This window comes from Oncorhynchus mykiss, chromosome 3 (assembly GCF_057628025.1).
Source record: "Oncorhynchus mykiss isolate SJ-2025 chromosome 3, ASM5762802v1, whole genome shotgun sequence".
Taxonomy (NCBI): Eukaryota; Metazoa; Chordata; class Actinopteri; order Salmoniformes; family Salmonidae; genus Oncorhynchus; species Oncorhynchus mykiss.
In genome coordinates, this window is record NC_143024.1 from 7,821,655 (window position 1) to 7,842,500 (window position 20,846).

At 47.4% G+C, this 20,846-nt stretch overlaps 1 protein-coding gene across 2 annotated transcripts in view; it reads right to left on the bottom strand.

Annotated features, from left to right (window-relative positions):
• Nucleotides 1–4,094: 4,094 nt before the first annotated feature.
• LOC110506554 (CDKAL1 threonylcarbamoyladenosine tRNA methylthiotransferase) overlaps nt 4,095–20,846 on the bottom strand; it is a 699,428-nt gene continuing 682,676 nt past the window's right edge. For both annotated transcript variants that reach the window (XM_090230627.1, XM_090230628.1), the window contains one exon: nt 4,095–5,389. In XM_090230627.1, coding sequence (XP_090086753.1) covers nt 5,228–5,389 — 162 coding nt within the window. In that variant the 3' untranslated portion in view covers nt 4,095–5,227. The remainder of the gene's footprint in view (nt 5,390–20,846) is intronic.

Below are 20,846 nucleotides of genomic sequence, written 5' to 3' on the forward strand. Positions count from 1 at the left end.
CCACATCTACCATTACTACAGAGGACTGGGGGTCACCACATCTACCATTACTACAGAGGACTGGGAGTCACCACATCTACCATTACTACAGAGGACTGGGAGTCACCACATCTACCATTACTACAGAGGACTGGGAGTCACCACATCTACCATTACTACAGAGGGCTGGGGGTCACCACATCTACCATTACTACAGAGGACTGGGAGTCACCACATCTACCATTACTACAGAGGACTGGGAGTCACCACATCTACCATTACTACAGAGGACTGGGGGTCACCACATCTACCATTACTACAGAGGACTGGGGGTCACCACATCTACCATTACTGCAGAGGACTGGGAGTCACCACATCTACCATTACTACAGAGGACTGGGAGTCACCACATCTACCATTACTACAGAGGACTGGGGGTCACCACATCTACCATTACTACAGAGGACTGGGAGTCACCACATCTACCATTACTGCAGAGGACTGGGAGTCACCACATCTACCATTACTACAGAGGACTGGGGGTCACCACATCTACCATTACTACAGAGGACTGGGGGTCACCACATCTACCATTACTACAGAGGACTGGGGGTCACCACATCTACCATTACTACAGAGGACTGGGGGTCACCACATCTACCATTACTACAGAGGGCTGGGGGTCACCACATCTACCATTACTACAGAGGGCTGGGGGTCACCACATCTAACATAACTACAGAGGGCTGGGGGTCACCACATCTACCATTACTACAGAGGGCTGGGGGTCACCACATCTACCATTACTACAGAGGGCTGGGGGTCACCACATCTACCATTACTACAGAGGACTGGGGGTCACCACATCTACCATTACTACAGAGGGCTGGGGGTCACCACATCTACCATGACCTACACCCCCACCATCATCCATTCTATCAACAACATTCAGGACCTACACCCCACCATCATATCAACAACATACAGGACCTACACCCCCACCATCATCCATCATATCAACAACATACAGGACCTACACCCCCACCATCATATCAACAACATACAGGACCTACACCCCCACCATCATCCATCATATCAACAACATACAGGACCCTACACCCCACCATCATCCATTCTATCAACAACATACAGGACCCACCATCATCCATTCTATCAACAACATACAGGACCCTACACCCCCACCATCATCCATTCTATCAACAACATACAGGACCTACACCCCACCATCATCCATTCTATCAACAACATACAGGACCTACACCCCCACCATCATCCATCCATCAACAACATACAGGACCCTACACCCCCACCATCATACATTCTATCAACAACATACAGGACCTACACCCCCACCATCATCCATCATATCAACAACATACAGGACCCTACACCCCCACCATCATCCATCATATCAACAACATACAGGACCCTACACCCCCACCATCATCCATTCTATCAACAACATACAGGACCTACACCCCCACCATCATCCATCATATCAACAACATACAGGACCTACACCCCCACCATCATCCATCATATCAACAACATACAGGACCTACACCCCCACCATCATCCATCATATCAACAACATACAGGACCCTACACCCCCACCATCATCCATTCTATCAACAACATACAGGACCTACACCCCCACCATCATCCATCATATCAACAACATACAGGACCTACACCCCCACCATCATCCATCATATCAACAACATACAGGACCTACACCCCCACCATCATCCATCCATCAACAACATACAGGACCCTACACCCCCACCATCATCCATTCTATCAACAACATACAGGACCTACACCCCCACCATCATCCATTCTATCAACAACATACAGGACCTACACCCCCACCATCATCCATCATATCAACAACATACAGGACCTACACCCCCACCATCATCCATCATATCAACAACATACAGGACCCTACACCCCCACCATCATCCATTCTATCAACAACATACAGGACCTACACCCCCACCATCATCCATCATATCAACAACATACAGGACCTACACCCCCACCATCATCCATCATATCAACAACATACAGGACCCTACACCCCACCATCATCCATCATATCAACAACATACAGGACCCACCATCATCCATTCTATCAACAACATACAGGACCTACAACCCCACCATCATCCATCATATCAACAACATACAGGACCCTACACCCCACCATCATCCATCATATCAACAACATACAGGACCCACCATCATCCATTCTATCAACAACATACAGGACCCTACACCCCCACCATCATCCATTCTATCAACAACATACAGGACCCTACACACCCACCAGAATCCATTCTATCAACAACATACAGGACCTACACCCCCACCATCATCCATTCTATCAACAACATATACAGGACCCTACACCCCCACCATCATCCATTTTATCAACAACATACAGGACCTACACCCCACCATCATCCATTCTATCAACAACATACAGGACCTACACCCCACCATCATCCATTCTATCAACAACATACAGGACCCTACACCTCCACCATCATCCATTCTATCAACAACATACAGGACCCTACACCCCCACCATCATCCATCCTATCAACAACATACAGCACCTACACCCCCACCATCATATCAACAACATACAGGACCCCCACCATCATCCATTCTATCAACAACATACAGGACCTACACCCCCACCATCATCCATTCTATCAACAACATACAGGACCTACCATCATCCATTCTATCAACAACATACAGCACTGCCACCAACCATCATCCATTCTATCAACAACATATACAGGACCCTACACCCCCACCATCATCCATTCTATCAACAACATACAGCACTGCCACCAACCATCATCCATTCTATCAACAACATATACAGGACCCTACACCCCCACCATCATCCATTCTATCAACAACATACAGGACCTACCATCATCCATTCTATCAACAACATACAGCACTGCCACCAACCATCATCCATTCTATCAACAACATATACAGGACCCTACACCCCCAACATCATCCATTCTATCAACAACATACAGGACCTACACCCCACCCAGGCTGACAGACATGTTGAACATAGACTCAACATATATACTGGCTGACAGACATGTTGAATATATACTCAGATATATACAGGCTGACCGACATGTTGAACATAGACTCAGATATATACAGGCTGACAGACATGTTGAACATAGACTCAGATATACCCTAACGCTCAAAAGTTTGGGGTCAGTTAGAAATGTCCTTGTTTTTGAAAGAAAAGCACATTTTTTTTGTCCATTAAAGTTACATAATTACAGTGTAGACATTGTTAATGTTTTAAATTACTATTTTAGCTGGAAAAGGCTGATTTTTTATGGAATATCTACATAGGCGTACAGAGGCCCATTATCAGCAACCATCACCCCTGTGTTCCAATGGCACGTTCTGTTAGCTAATCCAAGTTTATCATTTTAAAAGGCTAATTGATCATTAGAAAACCATTTTGCCGTTATGTTAGCACAGCTGAAAACTGTAGTTCTGATTAAAGAAGCAATAAAACTGGCCTTCCTTAGACTAGTTGAGTATCTGGAGCATTAGCATTTCTGGGTTCGATTACAGGCTCAAAATGGCCAGAAACAAAGACCTTTCTTCTGAAACTCGTCAGTCTATTCCTGTTCTGAGAAATGAAGGCTATTCCATGTGAGAAGTTGCCAAGAAACTGAAGATCTCGTACAACGCTGTGTACTACTCCCTTCACAGAACAGCGCAAACTGGTTCTAATCAGAATAGAAAGAGGAGTGGGAGGCCCCGGTGCACAACTGAGCAAGAGGACAAGTACATTAGAGAGTCTAGTTTGAGAAACAGACGCCTCACAAGTCCTCAACTGGCAGCTTCATTAAATAGTACCAGCAAAAACACCAGTCTCAATGTCAACAGTGAAGAGGCGACTCCGGGATGCTGGCCTTCTAGGCAGAGTTCCTCTGTCCAGTCTCAATGTCAACAGTGAAGAGGAGACTCCGGGATGCTGGCCTTCTAGGCAGAGTTGCAAAGAAAAAGCCAGACAGACAGCGAGCATGGAGTTGTGGTTTATTAAGGTTTATTAAGGTTAGCTTTACACTGCAAACAAAGATGAGAAAACACTGTCAAGTCTGTGTTTCAAATTACACTCTATTCTCTATATAGTGCACTACCTTTGGCCAGACCCCCCCCCCCCCCCCATAGGGTCCTGGTGAAAAGTAGTGCACTATATAGGGAATAGGGTGCCAGTCCTGGTGAAAAGTAGTGCACTATAAAGGGAATAGGGTGCCATTTGAGAGGCAGACAGGGATCTAGACCAGACAATAAGTCCCCTGGGATAGGAGATGATCCACTGCTGAGATGTACATGAATAGAATCCAAACAACATGCAGTTTCACTCTGTAACATCACAGCCACCCCAAATGGCACCCTGTTCTCTAACTACTTCATACCAGGGCACAAAGGGGTCTCCGTCTACTCAGTAGTAGACTGACGTTCAAATGGAAAACCATAAAAACAGAAATACAGATAGAGAAACACGAGAGCAAAAACAACAACAAATGTTTTGGTAAACAATCACAATGTGGTACGACAGTACGACAGACACAGAGAGTGTGGCTTTTACTGTGATGTAAATTCATTACCAAAAATATACCTGTTCCTCTGTGTCTGTTTCATTGTTGGTAAAAAATAAATAATTTTAATTAAAGATATCCACCATCTTAAACCAGAGTATCACACAACGTGTCTTTAACCTGTCCTCTCCTTATCTCCTGTCCTTGTTTCCTACCCTCGTCTCCTCTTCCTAACTCTCACATGCAGCTCCAGAATCCATCAGTCTTTGTCCAAGACTGGGAAGTTTTTTACCCATATAAAGCTAAACTAGGACCCATCCAAAACCCATTTCAACCAAACCTATAGGCCAAATAAACATGTCAAACTCTTTCAAATACTCGAGCTAGGCTTGATTTAGTTTGCCCAGTACAAAGTACTTGGAAATTATTTCCATATTTATTTGATCCAGGTCCCTTATTCATAAAGAGTCTCGGTGTATGAATGCTGATCTAGGATCAGTTTTGCCTTGTAGAATATAAGGATGATTGTAAAAGAGGGGGCCCTGATGTTGGATCAGCACTCCTCCTCCGAGACGCTCTATGAATACAGGCCCAGGTCCATATCTTCCAGCTCCTCGGTCTCAGTGGAGTTTCTCCCACATGAAGACCACTAGGATAGCCACCACAGCCAGGCCGATAGACAGCAGCTTCAGCCCCTCTCTGTCCAGGCTCCAGGGGCTCCAGGATACAGTCAGCACGCCTGAGGAGGGGACGGACCCATTCTGCTGGAGGGACAGCTGCTCCTGTTGAGAGACAGCAGAGAGTTAGCCAAGGTTACACTTTAGAGAACTGTAGAGGAAGTGAGTTATCATCTGTTGTGAGCTACGGGGACACTCAATATGGCTGCCAGTCCACTCAATATGGCTGTCAGTCCACTCAATATGGCTGCCAGTCCACTCAATGTGGCTGCCAGTCCACTCAATGTGGCTGCCAGTCCACTCAATATGGCTGTCAGTCCACTCAATATGGCTACCAGTCCACTCAATATGGCTGCCAGTCCACTCAATATGGCTGTCAGTCCACTCAATATGGCTGCCAGTCCACTCAATATGGCTGCCAGTCCACTCAATATGGCTGCCAGTCCACTCAATATGGCTGTCAGTCCACTCAATATGGCTGCCAGTCCACTCAATATGGCTGCCAGTCCACTCAATATGGCTGTCAGTCCACTCAATATGGCTGCCAGTCCACTCAATATGGCTGCCAGTCCACTCAATATGGCTGCCAGTCCACTCAATATGGCTGTCAGTCCACTCAATATGGCTGCCAGTCCACTCAATATGGCTGCCAGTCCACTCAATATGGCTGCCAGTCCACTCAATATGGCTGTCAGTCCACTCAATGTGGCTGCCAGTCCACTCAATGTGGCTGCCAGTCCACTCAATATGGCTGTCAGTCCACTCAATATGGCTGCCAGTCCACTCAATATGGCTACCAGTCCACTCAATATGGCTGCCAGTCCACTCAATATGGCTGCCAGTCCACTCAAGATGGCTGCCAGTCCACTCAATATGGCTGCCAGTCCACTCAATATGGCTACCAGTCCACTCAATATGGCTTCCAGTCCACTCAATATGGCTGGCAGTCCACTCAATATGGCTGCCAGTCCGCTCAATATGGCTGCCAGTCCGCTCAATATGGCTGCCAGTCCGCTCAATATGGCTGCCAGTCCACTCAATATGGCTGCCAGTCCGCTCAATATGGCTGCCAGTCCACTCATTATGACATCATTGATTTTCCCATTCAATGGATTCTATTTATACATGTTTAACTCTCGGGAACTTCAGACAGTTGAGAAGAGACTTTTCTCCTTCCTGTCATTCATCTGAACCTGTAGATAGAGACTTTTCTCCTTCCTGTCATTCATCTGAACCTGTAGTTAGAGACTTTTCTCCTTCCTGTCATTCATCTGAACCTGTAGATAGAGACTTTTCTCCTTCCTGTCATATATCTGAACCTGTAGTTAGAGACTTTTCTCCTTCCTGTCATTCATCTGAACCTGTAGTTATCCTGCTCCCAAATGGAACACTATTCCCTAGTGTGTTTATACAAGACTGAACACTGAACTCATTCAGTCAGGTTTCAGTACAGTAGGCTCATGGACAAGTCCCATTGTCCTCTCTGACACAGTGAGACCCTGATGAAGACTAGTGGACATGACCCATTGTCCTCTCTGACACAGGGAGACCTTGATGAAGACTAGTGGACATGACCCATTGTCCTCTCTGACACAGTGAGACCCTGATGAAGACTAGTGGACATGACCCATTGTCCTCTCTGACACAGTGAGACCCTGATGAAGACTAGTGGACATGACCCAGTGTCCTCTCTGACACAGTGAGACCCTGATGAAGACTAGTGGACATGACCCATTGTCCTCTCTGACACAGTGAGACCCTGATAAAGACTAGTGGACATGACCCATTGTCCTCTCTGACACAGTGAGACCCTGATTGAAGGCTACAACACCTTGGTTATTTATCTAGAATCTCTGACCATATAACTTTCCCAGAACCCACTGTAAAGTCCAGGTTGTAATACAACCTTGTGCCAGAGATAATATGACCCAGACTCTCAGGATCAAATGGCCATTATTGGGGGTCCAGTCCTGTTCAGTCTCTCCTAATGTGATGGTGCATTAAAGACTCATCTATAATGAAGATGGTAATAGAGATATATCCCACTAGACCAGGAGAGAAGAGAGGGAGAGGCCTATCATATAATCATTTAGAGGAGGGGGGAGAGAGAGAGAGAGAGAGAGAGAGAGAGAGAGAGAGAGAGAGAGAGAGAGAGAGAGAGAGAGGGAGGGAGGGAGGGAGGGAGGGGAGACAGACAGGCCTATCATATCATCATTTAGAGGAGGGAGAGAGGGGAGAGAGAGAGAGGGGAAGAGGGGAGAGAGAAAGAGAGAGAGAGAGAGAGAGAGAGAGAGAGAGAGAGAGAGAGAGAGAGAGAGAGAGGGGGGGGGGGGGGGGGTGAGAGAGATGGGGGAGAGAGAGGGGGGACAGCCAAGCCAGTCATATGATCATTTATGGGGTAGAGGGAGAGAGAGGGGGGACAGCCAAGCCAGTCATATGATCATTTATGGGGTAGAGGGTGAACGATTGAGCAGCCATGAAATACATTAAATATGGAGGATCAATCTGAATGACCATTTTATGATTTTGATATTTCAATTCCACCGGATGGCGGTCATTGAAATGTAAATTCCCCCTCTGCCGCAGTATATTATATATAGATACACTACATTACCAAAAGTATGTGGACACCTGCTCGTCTAACACCTCATTCCAAAACCATGGTCATTAATACAGAATTGTTCTTAATTTTGTTGCTATAACAGCCTCCTCTCTTCTGGGAAGGTTTTCCACTAGATGTTGGAACATTGCTGTGGGGATTTGCTTCCATTCAGCCACAAGAGCATTAGTGATGTCGGTCACAGATGTTGGGCGATTAGGCCTGGCTCACAGTCGTCGTTCCAATTCATCCCAAAGGTGTTCGATGGGGTTGAGGTCAGGGCTCTGTGCAGGCCAGTTAAGTTCTTCCACACTGATCTCAACAAACAACATTTCTGTATGGACGTCACTTTGTGCACGGGGGCATTGTCATGCTGAAACAGGAAAGGGCCTTCCCCAAACTGTTGCCACACAAAATCGTCTAGAAAGTCATTGCATGCTGTAGCATTAAGATTTCCCTTAACTGGAACTAAGGGGCCCGAACCATGAAAAACAGCCCCAAAAAATTATTACTCATCCACCAAACTTTACAGTTCCCACTATGCATTGGGGCAGGTAGCGTTCTCCTGATATCCGTCAAACCCAGATTTGTCAGTCGGACTGCCAGATGGTGAAGTGTGATTCATTACTCCAGAGAACGCGTTTCCACTGCCCCAGAGTCCAATGGAGGCGAGCTTTACACCACTCCAGCCGACGCTTGGCATTGCACCTGGTGATGCTAAGCTTGTGTGCAGCTGCTCGGCCACGGAAACCCATTTCATGAAGCTCCCGACTGAACAGTTCTTGTGCTGACCTTACTTCCAGAGGCAGTTTGCAACCGAGGACAGAAGATTTTTTACTCACTTCAGCACTCGGAGGTCCCGTTCTGCGAGCTTGTGCGGCCTACCACTTCACGGCTGAGCCGTTGTTGCTCCTAGACGTTTCCACTTCACAGTAACAGAGCTTACAGTTGACCGGGGGGAAGCTCTAACAGGGCAGACATTTGACGAACTGACTTGTTGTCGAGGCGACATCCTATGACGGTGCCATGTTGAAAGTCACTGAGTTCTTTTGTAAGGCCCATTCCTACAGCCAATGTTTGTCTATGGAGATTGCATGTGCTGTGTGCTCGATTTTTATACACCTGTCAGTAACAGGGCGTGGTTGAAATGGCTGAAATCCACTAATTTCAAGGGGTGTCCACATACTTATAAAAAATATATATATATAGTGTAGATTAGATCGATCTACTTCAGAAGATGTGCTTTGCGAGAAGATTGAGATATATATGTTTTATATAATGGTTTGTATTACCTACACATTACCGACTGTGCTTCTAAGAAATTCAGCCAGTGCTGGCAACTATCAATTTCCAGTCCATTTCTCCAGGTGGCGAATTAGAGAAATAGAGAAGCGACTGTTCAGTCGGTATCAGCTTGACACCCGTCTAGATCATTAAAGAGCATTATTACCGGGTGAGATACTGTACCACATATCCCTTCAAGCACGCTTTCAACCCCTACACAGACCTGTCTGAAGGCTGTGTGTGTCAGGGATGGATGTGAATGCATAGCAGGGAAGCAAGCCTCTCTTCTGTAATCCAACCTCATCTCTGATGGACTTTCAAGATTTGGTGATTTTCTGACTCTCCTCTCTCTCTCTCTACTGACTTCTCAACCTTCTGTCCCTGGTGTGCATATATATATATATATATATATATATATATACATATATATATATATATATCTCCCTCGCCCACTCAGCCCTGCAGCCGCCTGCAGCTGGAAACACGGTAATTGATAGAGCTCAGAGGCTCTTCTGAGAGAGACAATGTGTGTGTGCACCCCCCCCCCAGACCCTTCCTATCCCCTACGTGTCTTGATCACAGGAGGAATCTGTCCAGAAGGGAACACTGTCTCGATCACAGGAGGAAACTGTCCAGGAGGGACCCCTGTCTCAATCACAGGAGGACTCTGTCCAGAAGGGAACACTGTCTTGAGCACAGGAGGAATCTGTCTAGGAGGGGACACTGTCTTGATCACAGGAGGAATCTGTCCAGGAGGGGACACTGTCTTGATCACAGGAGGAATCTGTCTAGGAGGGGACACTGTCTTGATCACAGGAGGAATCTGTCCAGAAGGGAACACTGTCTCAATCACAGGAGGACTCTGTCCAGGAGGGACCACTGTCTCAATCACAGGAGGACTCTGTCCAGGAGGGAACACTGTCTCGATCACAGGAGGACTCTGTCCAGAAGGGAACACTGTCTTGATCACAGGAGGAATCTGTCCAGGGGGGCTCACTGTCTCGATCACAGGAGGAATCTGTCCAGAAGGGAACACTGTCTCGATCACAGGAGGAATCTGTCCAGGAGGACACACTGTCTTGATCACAGGAGTAATCTGTCCAGAAGGGAACACTGTCTCAATCACAGGAGGAATCTGTCCAGGAGGGCTCACTGTCTCGATCACAGGAGGAATCTGTCCAGAAGGGACCACTGTCTCAATCACAGGAGGAATCTGTACAGGAGGGGACACTGTCTCGATCACAGGAGGACTCTGTCCAGGAGGGAACACTGTCTTGATCATTCATTATGAAAGGCTGATCTATCTTGCTGTGCCTGAACTATGAGAGGAACAGCGGTGTGCTGCCATTTTCCACCTTCCCTCTGTGATGAGAGGAGTGAAGAGAGAGACAATGACTCTGCTAAGATGGGATGGCCTGGGATAATGGTGGCGGTAGAGTGAATGTCCTAACTCATACACTGGGATAATGGTGGTGGTAGAGTGAATGTCCTAACTCATACACTGGGATAATGATGATGGTAGAGTGAATGTCCTAACTCATACACTGGGATAATGGTGGTGGTAGAGTGAATGTCCTAACTCATACACTGGGATAATGGTGGTGGTAGAGTGAATGTCCTAACTCATACACTGGGATAATGGTGATGGTAGAGTGAATGTCCTAACTCATACACTGGGATAATGGTGGTGGTAGAGTAAATGTCCCAACTCATACACTGGGATAATGGTGGCGGTAGAGTGAATGTCCTAACTCATACACTGGGATAATGGTGGTGGTAGAGTGAATGTCCTAACTCATACACTGGGATAATGGTGATGGTAGAGTGAATGTCCTAACTCATACACTGGGATAATGGTTATGGTAGAGTGAATGTCCTAACTCATACACTGGGATAATGGTGGTGGTAGAGTGAATGTCCCAACTCATACACTGGGATAATGGTGGCGGTAGAGTGAATGTCCTAACTCATACACTGGGATAATGATGATGGTAGAGTGAATGTCCCAACTCATACACTGGGATAATGGTGGCGGTAGAGTGAATGTCCTAACTCATACACTGGGATAATGGTGGTGGTAGAGTGAATGTCCTAACTCATACACTGGGATAATGGTGATGGTAGAGTGAATGTCCTAACTCATACACTGGGATAATGGTGGTGGTAGAGTGAATGTCCCAACTCATACACTGGGATAATGGTGGCGGTAGAGTGAATGTCCTAACTCATACACTGGGATAATGATGATGGTAGAGTGAATGTCCTAACTCATACACTGGGATAATGGTGGTGGTAGAGTGAATGTCCTAACTCATACACTGGGATAATGGTGGTGGTAGAGTGAATGTCCTAACTCATACACTGGGATAATGGTGGTGGTAGAGTGAATATCCTAACTCATACACTGGGATAATGGTGGTGGTAGAGTGAATATCCTAACTCATACACTGGGATAATGGTGGTGGTAGAGTGAATGTCCTAACTCATACACTGGGATAATGGTGGTGGTAGAGTGAATGTCCTAACTCATACACTGGGATAATGGTGATGGTAGAGTGAATGTCCTAACTCATACATGTCTGCTGTGTTTACACATAACACCTACTGCTTTCAACCAAAGACACAGAGCTGCTGAGTGTTCATGACTTCACACTATGCACAGTGTGAGTGAGAAGTGTGTGGGCTTGAGTTAAAAAGACTGCTAACTCAGTTACTTCCCACACATAGTTTTACCTCAGGGGCAATATCCACCACGCTGTCTCTAACCTGTTTTTACCTCAGGAACAATATCCACCACTCTGTCTCTAACCTGTCTTACCTCAGGGACAATATCCACCACTCTGTCTCTAACCTGTTTAACCTCAGGGACAATATCCACCACTCTGTCTCTAACCTGTTTAACCTCAGGGACAATATCCACCACTCTGTCTCTAACCTGTTTTACCTCAGGGACAATATCCCCCACTCTGTCTCTAGAGGTGAATAATATAATAATGGGGAGCTATAGAGAATAGTAGAATCCTTGGGGGGGGGGGGGGGGGGGGGGGGTCTGTCTCTCCTTGTGACCTCACAGCACCTCTCTCTCTCTCGCTATCTCTCATCAGAATGTATGAAGCCAGGCGCTAGGAGACACCGGGTTGGACATAACTAATGTAAAACACTTCAGAGGCTGAGGGCTGCTCCCCCCCCCCCCCCCCCCCCTTGCACTGTAGGAGACGAGAGCACAGTGAAGTCTGGCTGGGCCAGGTTAGAACAGGGAAGCACAGTGAAGTCTGGCTGGGCCAGGTTAGAACAGGGAAGCACAGTGAAGTCTGGCTGGGCCAGGTTAGAACAGGGAAGCACAGTGAAGTCTGGCTGGGCCACGTTAGAACAGGGAAGCACAGGGAAGTCTGGCTGGGCCAGGTTAGAACAGGGAAGCACAGGGAAGTCTGGCTGGGCCAGGTTAGAACAGGGAAGCACATGGAAGTCTGACTGGGCCAGGTTAGAACAGGGAAGTCTGGCTAGAACAAGGAAGCACAGGGAAGTCTGGCTGGGCCAGGTTAGAACAGGGAAGTCTGGTTAGAACAGGGAAGCACAGTGAAGTCTGGCTGGGCCAGGTTAGAACAGGGAAGCACAGTGAAATCTGGCTGGGCCAAGTTAGAACAGGGAAGCACAGTGAAATCTGGCTGGGCCAGGTTAGAACAGGGAAGTCTGGCTAGAACAGGGAAGCACAGGGAAGTCTGGCTGGGCCAGGTTAGAACAGGGAAGCACAGTGAAATCTGGCTGGGCCAAGTTAGAACAGGGAAGCACAGTGAAATCTGGCTGGGCCAGGTTAGAACAGGGAAGTCTGGCTAGAACAGGGAAGCACAGTGAAGTCTGGCTGGGCCAGGTTAGAACAGGGAAGCACAGTGAAATCTGGCTAGGCCAGGTTAGAACAGGGAAGCACAGGGAAGTCTGGCTGGGCCAGGTTAGAACAGGGAAGTCTGGCTAGAACAGGGAAGCACAGTGAAGTCTGGCTGGGCCAGGTTAGAACAGGGAAGTCTGGCTAGAACAGGGAAGCACAGGGAAGGATTCAGCAGGAGAATAGCTATACACTCTACGATAGTCTACTCTCTATTGAGGTGAATTGCAATTCAACACGTTCATTTTCCACCTGACAGATTTCAGGCGGGCATACGGAGGAGAAGATGTTATGACTACAGGTGTGTGTGTGTGTGTGTGTGTGTGTGTGTGTGTATGTGTGTTTATGTATGAATACAGGTGTTAGCCCCCGTGGTACAACTTGTTGCCGTAGCGTGTTACTAAGCCGTGGAAATCTGCTGCCACAACATTCTGGATACCGCTTGGCTGTGAACTGACTTCGCTCCAAATCCTTCACCCCTCTCTCTTTATCTATCTATCGCTCTGTCTCTCTCTCTATTTTTTTCCCTTAAATAATCTGCAGAGAGCTAAAATAAACTAATTGGGAGATAATATTTAAGAATTCCATCTGTACTTTAGCCTCTGTGGAGCGAAGGCTTATGGGAGAAAAGGGGGCCCTCCTGGCTGCTAAGTGCCGGCTCCGAGGGAGTGAGGGAGCTGAGGGGTGAGGAGTGAAAGGAGGAAGGGAGCGAGGTATTCCCCTCTGAGGTCACGACCCATTTCCTCCGTCAGATGAGGCAGGAGCAGAGATAAAGCAGAGAGCTCTCCAAAGACTGAGGTGACCTAAGTTTCAACATTTCTCTCTCTCTCTCTGTCTCGCTCTCTCTCTCTGTCTGTTTCTCTCTCCCTCTCTCTCCCCCCCATCTCTCTCTCTCTCCCCCTCTCCCTCTCTCTCTCCCCCTCCCACCCCCTCTCTCTCTGTCTCTCTCTCTCTCCCCCTCTCTCTCTCTCGCTCGCCCTCTCTCTCTCTCTCTCTCGCTCGCCCTCTCTCTCTCTCTCTCTCCCCCTCTCTCTCCCCCTCTCTCTCTCTGTCTCCCCCGCTCCCTCTCTCTCTCTCAGCTCAGACCAAGAAGCATCATTGATCTCTGACCCGTCAACCCTCACACACAGGTTTAACCCAGAGCCAGGCACGCACACACCATCATACAAACACACACACACTGCCACACACATACACACACCATCATACAAACACACACACACTGCCACACACATACACACACCCTGCCACACACATACAGACACCATCATACAAACACACACACACACACTGCCACACACACACACACACACCGTCACACACACACACACCGTCACATACACACACCGTCACATACACACACACCGTCACATACACACACCGTCACATACACACACCGTTAACCCACAAACATGTCTGGGCTTCGCTATGGCCTGTCTGACATCTTACTATGGGGAGCAACAGCAGATCAACAGCAGATCAGATCAACAGCAGATCAGATCCACAGCAGATCAACAACAGGCCAAACACATGGAGATGATCACATATTTCAGTGAGAGCAGGCGAACGCTGGCGAGAGGAAGGCTTTGTTTACTTCATTTGGAAATACAGAGGAAATGCTTTTTTTTTTTTTGCAGTGGGAGAAAAAGCTTTCACCTAAATGAATATTCATAGCCTTTCTCTAACAGATAAGGCCGAGCCGCATCCAATTTAGGCTGCAAGACTGAAAAGCATATCAAGAGGAAAGTCCACCTTGTTTCGAAAAAAAAAAACCATTACCGACTGACTAAAATACAAGAGTTTAATCTCCTGTGTTTAAATGCGACCCCCGTTACACCATAAGATCTGAGTGTAACAGCATAGCAACGCTGCTTTGACCATCCCCTCCAGAAGGAAATTCCTCCCTGGCTACACAGCTCTCCACGGAGCACTACGAGGGCTCATTGTAATACAAACAAGTGAGACTGTATAAACCACGGCTGGAAACCCTATATTCCTAGATAGGGCACTACTTTAGACCTGAGATCTGGTCAAAAGTAGGGAGCTACGTAGGGAGCTACGTAGGGAACTACGTAGGGAGTTACGTAGGGAGCTACGTAGGGAGTTACGTAGGGAGCTACGTAGGGAGTTACGTAGGGAGCTACGTAGGGAGCTACGTAGGGAGCTACGTAGGGAGTTACGTAGGGAGCTACGTAGGGAGTTACGTAGGGAGTTACGTAGGGAGCTACGTAGGGAGTTACGTAGGGAGCTACGTAGGGAGTTACGTAGGGAGCTACGTAGGGAGTTACGTAGGGAGTTACGTAGGGAGTTACGTAGGGAGTTACGTAGGGAGCTACGAAGGGAGCTACGTAGGGAGCTACGTAGGGAGTTACGTAGGGAGCTACGTAGGCAGCTAAGTAGGGAGTTACGTAGGGAGCTACGTAGGGAGCTACGTAAGGAGCTACGTAGGGAGCTACGTAGGGAGTTACGTAGGGAGCTACGTAGGGAGCTACGTAGGCAGTTACGTAGGGAGCTACGTAGGGAGTTACGTAGGGAGCTACGTAGGGAGTTACGTAGGGAGTTACGTAGGGAGTTACGTAGGGAGCTACGTAGGGAGTTACGTAGGGAGCTACATAGGGAGCTACGAAGGGAGTTACGTAGGGAGCTACGTAGGGAGTTACGTAGGGAGTTACGTAGGGAGCTACGTAGGGAGCTACGTAGGGAGTTACGTAGGGAGCTACGTAGGGAGCTACGTAGGGAGTTACGTAGGGAGTTACGTAGAGAGTTACGTAGGGAGTTACGTAGGGAGTTACGTAGGGAGTTACGTAGAGAGTTACGTAGGGAGTTACGTAGGGAGTTACGTAGGGAGTTACGTAGGGAGTTACGTAGGGAGTTACGTAGGGAGCTACGTAGGGAGTTACGTAGGGAGTTACGTAGGGAGTTACGTAGGGAGCTACGTAGGGAGCTACGTAGGGAGTTACGTAGGGAGCTACGTAGGGAGTTACGTAGAGAGTTACGTAGGGAGTTACGTAGGGAGTTACGTAGGGAGTTACGTAGGGAGTTACGTAGGGAGCTACGTAGGGAGTTACGTAGGGAGTTACGTAGGGAGTTACGTAGGGAGCTACGTAGGGAGCTACGTAGGGAGTTACGTAGGGAGCTACGTAGGGAGTTACGTAGGGAGCTACGTAGGGAGTTACGTAGGGAGTTACGTAGGGAGCTACGTAGGGAGCTACGTAGGGAGTTACGTAGGGAGTTACGTAGGGAGTTACGTAGGGAATTCGAGTTACGTAGGGAATTCATGTTTCGTCACAATACTGTTTTGAATGTTCGTTTTTTGGACTGATGCCAAACTTCCTACTCAATGCCTAACTTCCTCCTCGATGCCTAACTTCCTCCTCGATGCCTAACTTCCTCCTCGATGCCTAACTTCCTACTCAATGCCTAACTTCCTCCTCGATGCCTCGTCAATGAGCGCTGATGAAGATGATCAAAAAGTGCATTACAGCGGCTTGGGGGAAAAAAACGATGACGTTCAAAACGAGGTAAATAATTAGTAGGAAAACCAGATTGACTTTAGATGCAGTATAACGTTAGCTAGCTAAGCTTGAGGGGAGGCCATCAGATTTTAGCTAGCTAATGTTAGCATCGCTAGCTATTTTTGACAAACTCTGCGAGCGAACGACAACATCGCCATCTGTCCAAAGTAAAATTGACGACATGATAACGCTAACAAAGTAATTTCCTAAATATTTGACTACTCTAGCAATGGCATCGTATTTCGAAAAGGCACTATAGTTGTATTTAGACGAAATAGTAGTTAGCCGACATCCAGAATGATTTGGGCTTAACACCACTTCAGGTAAACCACTTTGCGCCGTTGGCAACGGTGACACGCGACCGAGTGACGGAGGTGCCATTTGGGAAGCTTCCCATCTCTTCGCAGAACAGCCCGAGTCTCATTGTGACAGTAAAGCCTCTTTGAGAACCACAGAATCACCTTTCAGCCCTGACCTTTCCTCTTCCTGTCACCTGCGGGTCACCGATCACAAGGCCTCATTCCCCTGTGGTCACCAATCATAAGTCTCTATTCACTTCCTGTCATCTGTGGGTCACCGATCACAAGGCCTCATTCACAGGCCAGTCATTGTGAGTGGGTGGTGTTACAATACAAACATCTCTCACATCTCTCACATGGTATAATACGTCTGTTGTAACTCACCACATCGTGACCAGAAACTAGAGACTCTTTCACAGTTCTTCTTTCACCTGCAGTCTCTTAACAGGCCTTGGGATCTCACCTGTCACCTCATCTGTGGGGCTTGATTTCAGATCATGTGTACCGCCCATGCAGACTAAGGTAAAGTGACTGCACCTCTCCCCCTTCCATAGGTTACAGACAGGTGACTCTAGTTCCGGCCGCGCATGGTTATAACATCCAGACAAGGTGACTCTAGTTCTGGCTATGCATGGTTATAACATCCAGACAAGGTGACTCTAGTTCTGGCTATGCATGGTTATAACATCCAGACAAGGTGACTATAGTTCTGGCCGCGCATGGTTATAACATCGACAGGTGACTCTAGTTCCGGCCAAGCATGGTTATAACATCGACAGGTGACTCTAGTTCCGGCCAAGCATGGTTATAACATCGACAGGTAACTCTAGTTCTGGCCGCGCATGGTTATAACATCGACAGGTAACTCTAGTTCTGGCCGCGCATGGTTATAACATCGACAGGTGACTCTAGTTCTGGCCGCGCATGGTTATAACATCGACAGGTGACTCTAGTTCTGGCCGTGCATGGTTATAACATCCAGACAAGGTGACTCTAGTTCTGGCTATGCATGGTTATAACATCCAGACAAGGTGACTCTAGTTCTGGCTACACATGTTTATAACATCCAGACAAGGTGACTCTAGTTCTGGCTACACATGGTTATAACATCCAGACAAGGTGACTCTAGTTCTGGCTACACATGGTTATAACATCCAGACAAGGTGACTCTAGTTCTGGCTACACATGGTTATAACATCCAGATAACGTTTACTTGTAACTCCATGTTACCACGTCACAGTAACACACCGTAAGAGTTCCATGTTACCACGTCACAGTAACACACCGTAAGAGTTCCATGTTACCACGTCACAGTAACACACCGTAAGAGTTCCATGTTACCACGTCACAGTAACACACCGTAAGAGTTCCATGTTACCAGGTCACAGTAACACACCGTAAGAGTTCCATGTTACCACGTCACAGTAACACACCGTAAGAGTTCCATGTTACCACCACGTCACAGTAACACACCGTAAGAGTTCCATGTTACCACGTCACAGTAACACACCGTAAGAGTTCCATGTTACCACGTCACAGTAACACACCGTAAGAGTTCCATGTTACCACGTCACAGTAACACACCGTAAGAGTTCCATGTTACCACCACGTCACAGTAACACACCGTAAGAGTTCCATGTTACCACCACGTCACAGTAACACATCGTAAGAGTTCCATGTTACCACCACGTCACAGTAACACACCGTAAGAGTTCCATGTTACCACCACGTCACAGTAACACACCGTAAGAGTTCCATGTTACCACGTCACAGTAACACACCGTAAGAGTTCCATGTTACCACCACGTCACAGTAACACACCGTAAGAGTTCCATGTTACCACGTCACAGTAACACACCGTAAGAGTTCCATGTTACCACGTCACAGTAACACAACGTAAGAGTTCCATATTACCAGGTCACAGTAACACACCGTAAGAGTTCCATGTCACCACGTCACAGTAACACACCGTAAGAGTTCCATGTTACCACCACGTCACAGTAACACACCGTAAGAGTTCCATGTTACCACGTCACAGTAACACACCGTAAGAGTTCCATGTTACCACCACGTCACAGTAACACACCGTAAGAGTTCCATGTTACCACCACGTCACAGTAACACACCGTAAGAGTTCCATGTTACCACCACGTCACAGTAACACACCGTAAGAGTTCCATGTTACCACCACGTCACAGTAACACACCGTAAGAGTTCCATGTTACCACGTCACAGTAACACACCGTAAGAGTTCCATGTTACCACCACGTCACAGTAACACACCGTAAGAGTTCCATGTTACCACGTCACAGTAACACACCGTAAGAGTTCCATGTTACCACCACGTCACAGTAACACACCGTAAGAGTTCCATGTCACCACGTCACAGTAACACACCGTAAGAGTTCCATGTTACCACCACGTCACAGTAACACACCGTAAGAGTTCCATGTTACCACCACGTCACAGTAACACACCGTAAGAGTTCCATGTTACCGCCACGTCACAGTAACACACCGTAAGAGTTCCATGTTACCACCACGTCACAGTAACACACCGTAAGAGTTCCATGTCACCACGTCACAGTAACACACCGTAAGAGTTCCATGTTACCACCACGTCACAGTAACACACCGTAAGAGTTCCATGTTACCACCACGTCACAGTAACACACCGTAAGAGTTCCATGTTACCACGTCACAGTAACACACCGTAAGAGTTCCATGTCACCAGGTCACAGTAACACACCGTAAGAGTTCCATGTTACCACCACGTCACAGTAACACACTGTAAGAGTTCCATGTTACCACCACGTCACAGTAACACACCGTAAGAGTTCCATGTTACCACCACGTCACAGTAACACGCCGTAATAGTTCCATGTTACCACGTCAGAGTAACACACCGTACGAGTTCCATGTTACCAGGTCACAGTAACACACCGTAAGAGTTCCATGTCAACACCACGTCACAGTAACACACCGTAAGAGTTCCATGTCACCACCACGTCACAGTAACACACCGTAAGAGTTCCATGTTACCAGGTCACAGTAACACACTGTAAGAGTTCCATGTTACCACGTCACAGTAACACACCGTAAGAGTTCCATGTTACCACGTCACAGTAACACACCGTAAGAGTTCCATGTTACCAGGTCACAGTAACACACCGTAAGAGTTCCATGTTACCACCACGTCACAGTAACACACTGTAAGAGTTCCATGTTACCACCACGTCACAGTAACACACTGTAAGAGTTCCATGTTACCACGTCACAGTAACACACCGTAAGAGTTCCATGTTACCACGTCACAGTAACACACCGTAAGAGTTCCATGTCAACACCACGTCACAGTAACACACCGTAAGAGTTCCATGTTACCAGGTCACAGTAACACACTGTAAGAGTTCCATGTTACCACCACGTCACAGTAACACACTGTAAGAGTTCCATGTTACCACGTCACAGTAACACACCGTAAGAGTTCCATGTTACCAGGTCACAGTAACACACCGTAAGAGTTCCATGTTACCACGTCACAGTAACACACCGTAAGAGTTCCATGTTACCACGTCACAGTAACACACTGTAAGAGTTCCATGTTACCACGTCACAGTAACACACCGTAAGAGTTCCATGTTACCACCACGTCACAGTAACACACTGTAAGAGTTCCATGTTACCACCACGTCACAGTAACACACTGTAAGAGTTCCATGTTACCACGTCACAGTAACACACCGTAAGAGTTCCATGTTACCACCACGTCACAGTAACACACCGTAAGAGTTCCATGTTACCACGTCACAGTAACACACCGTAAGAGTTCCATGTTACCAGGTCACAGTAACACACCGTAAGAGTTCCATGTTACCACGTCACAGTAACACACTGTAAGAGTTCCATGTTACCACGTCACAGTAACACACCGTAAGAGTTCCATGTTACCAGGTCACAGTAACACACCGTAAGAGTTCCATGTT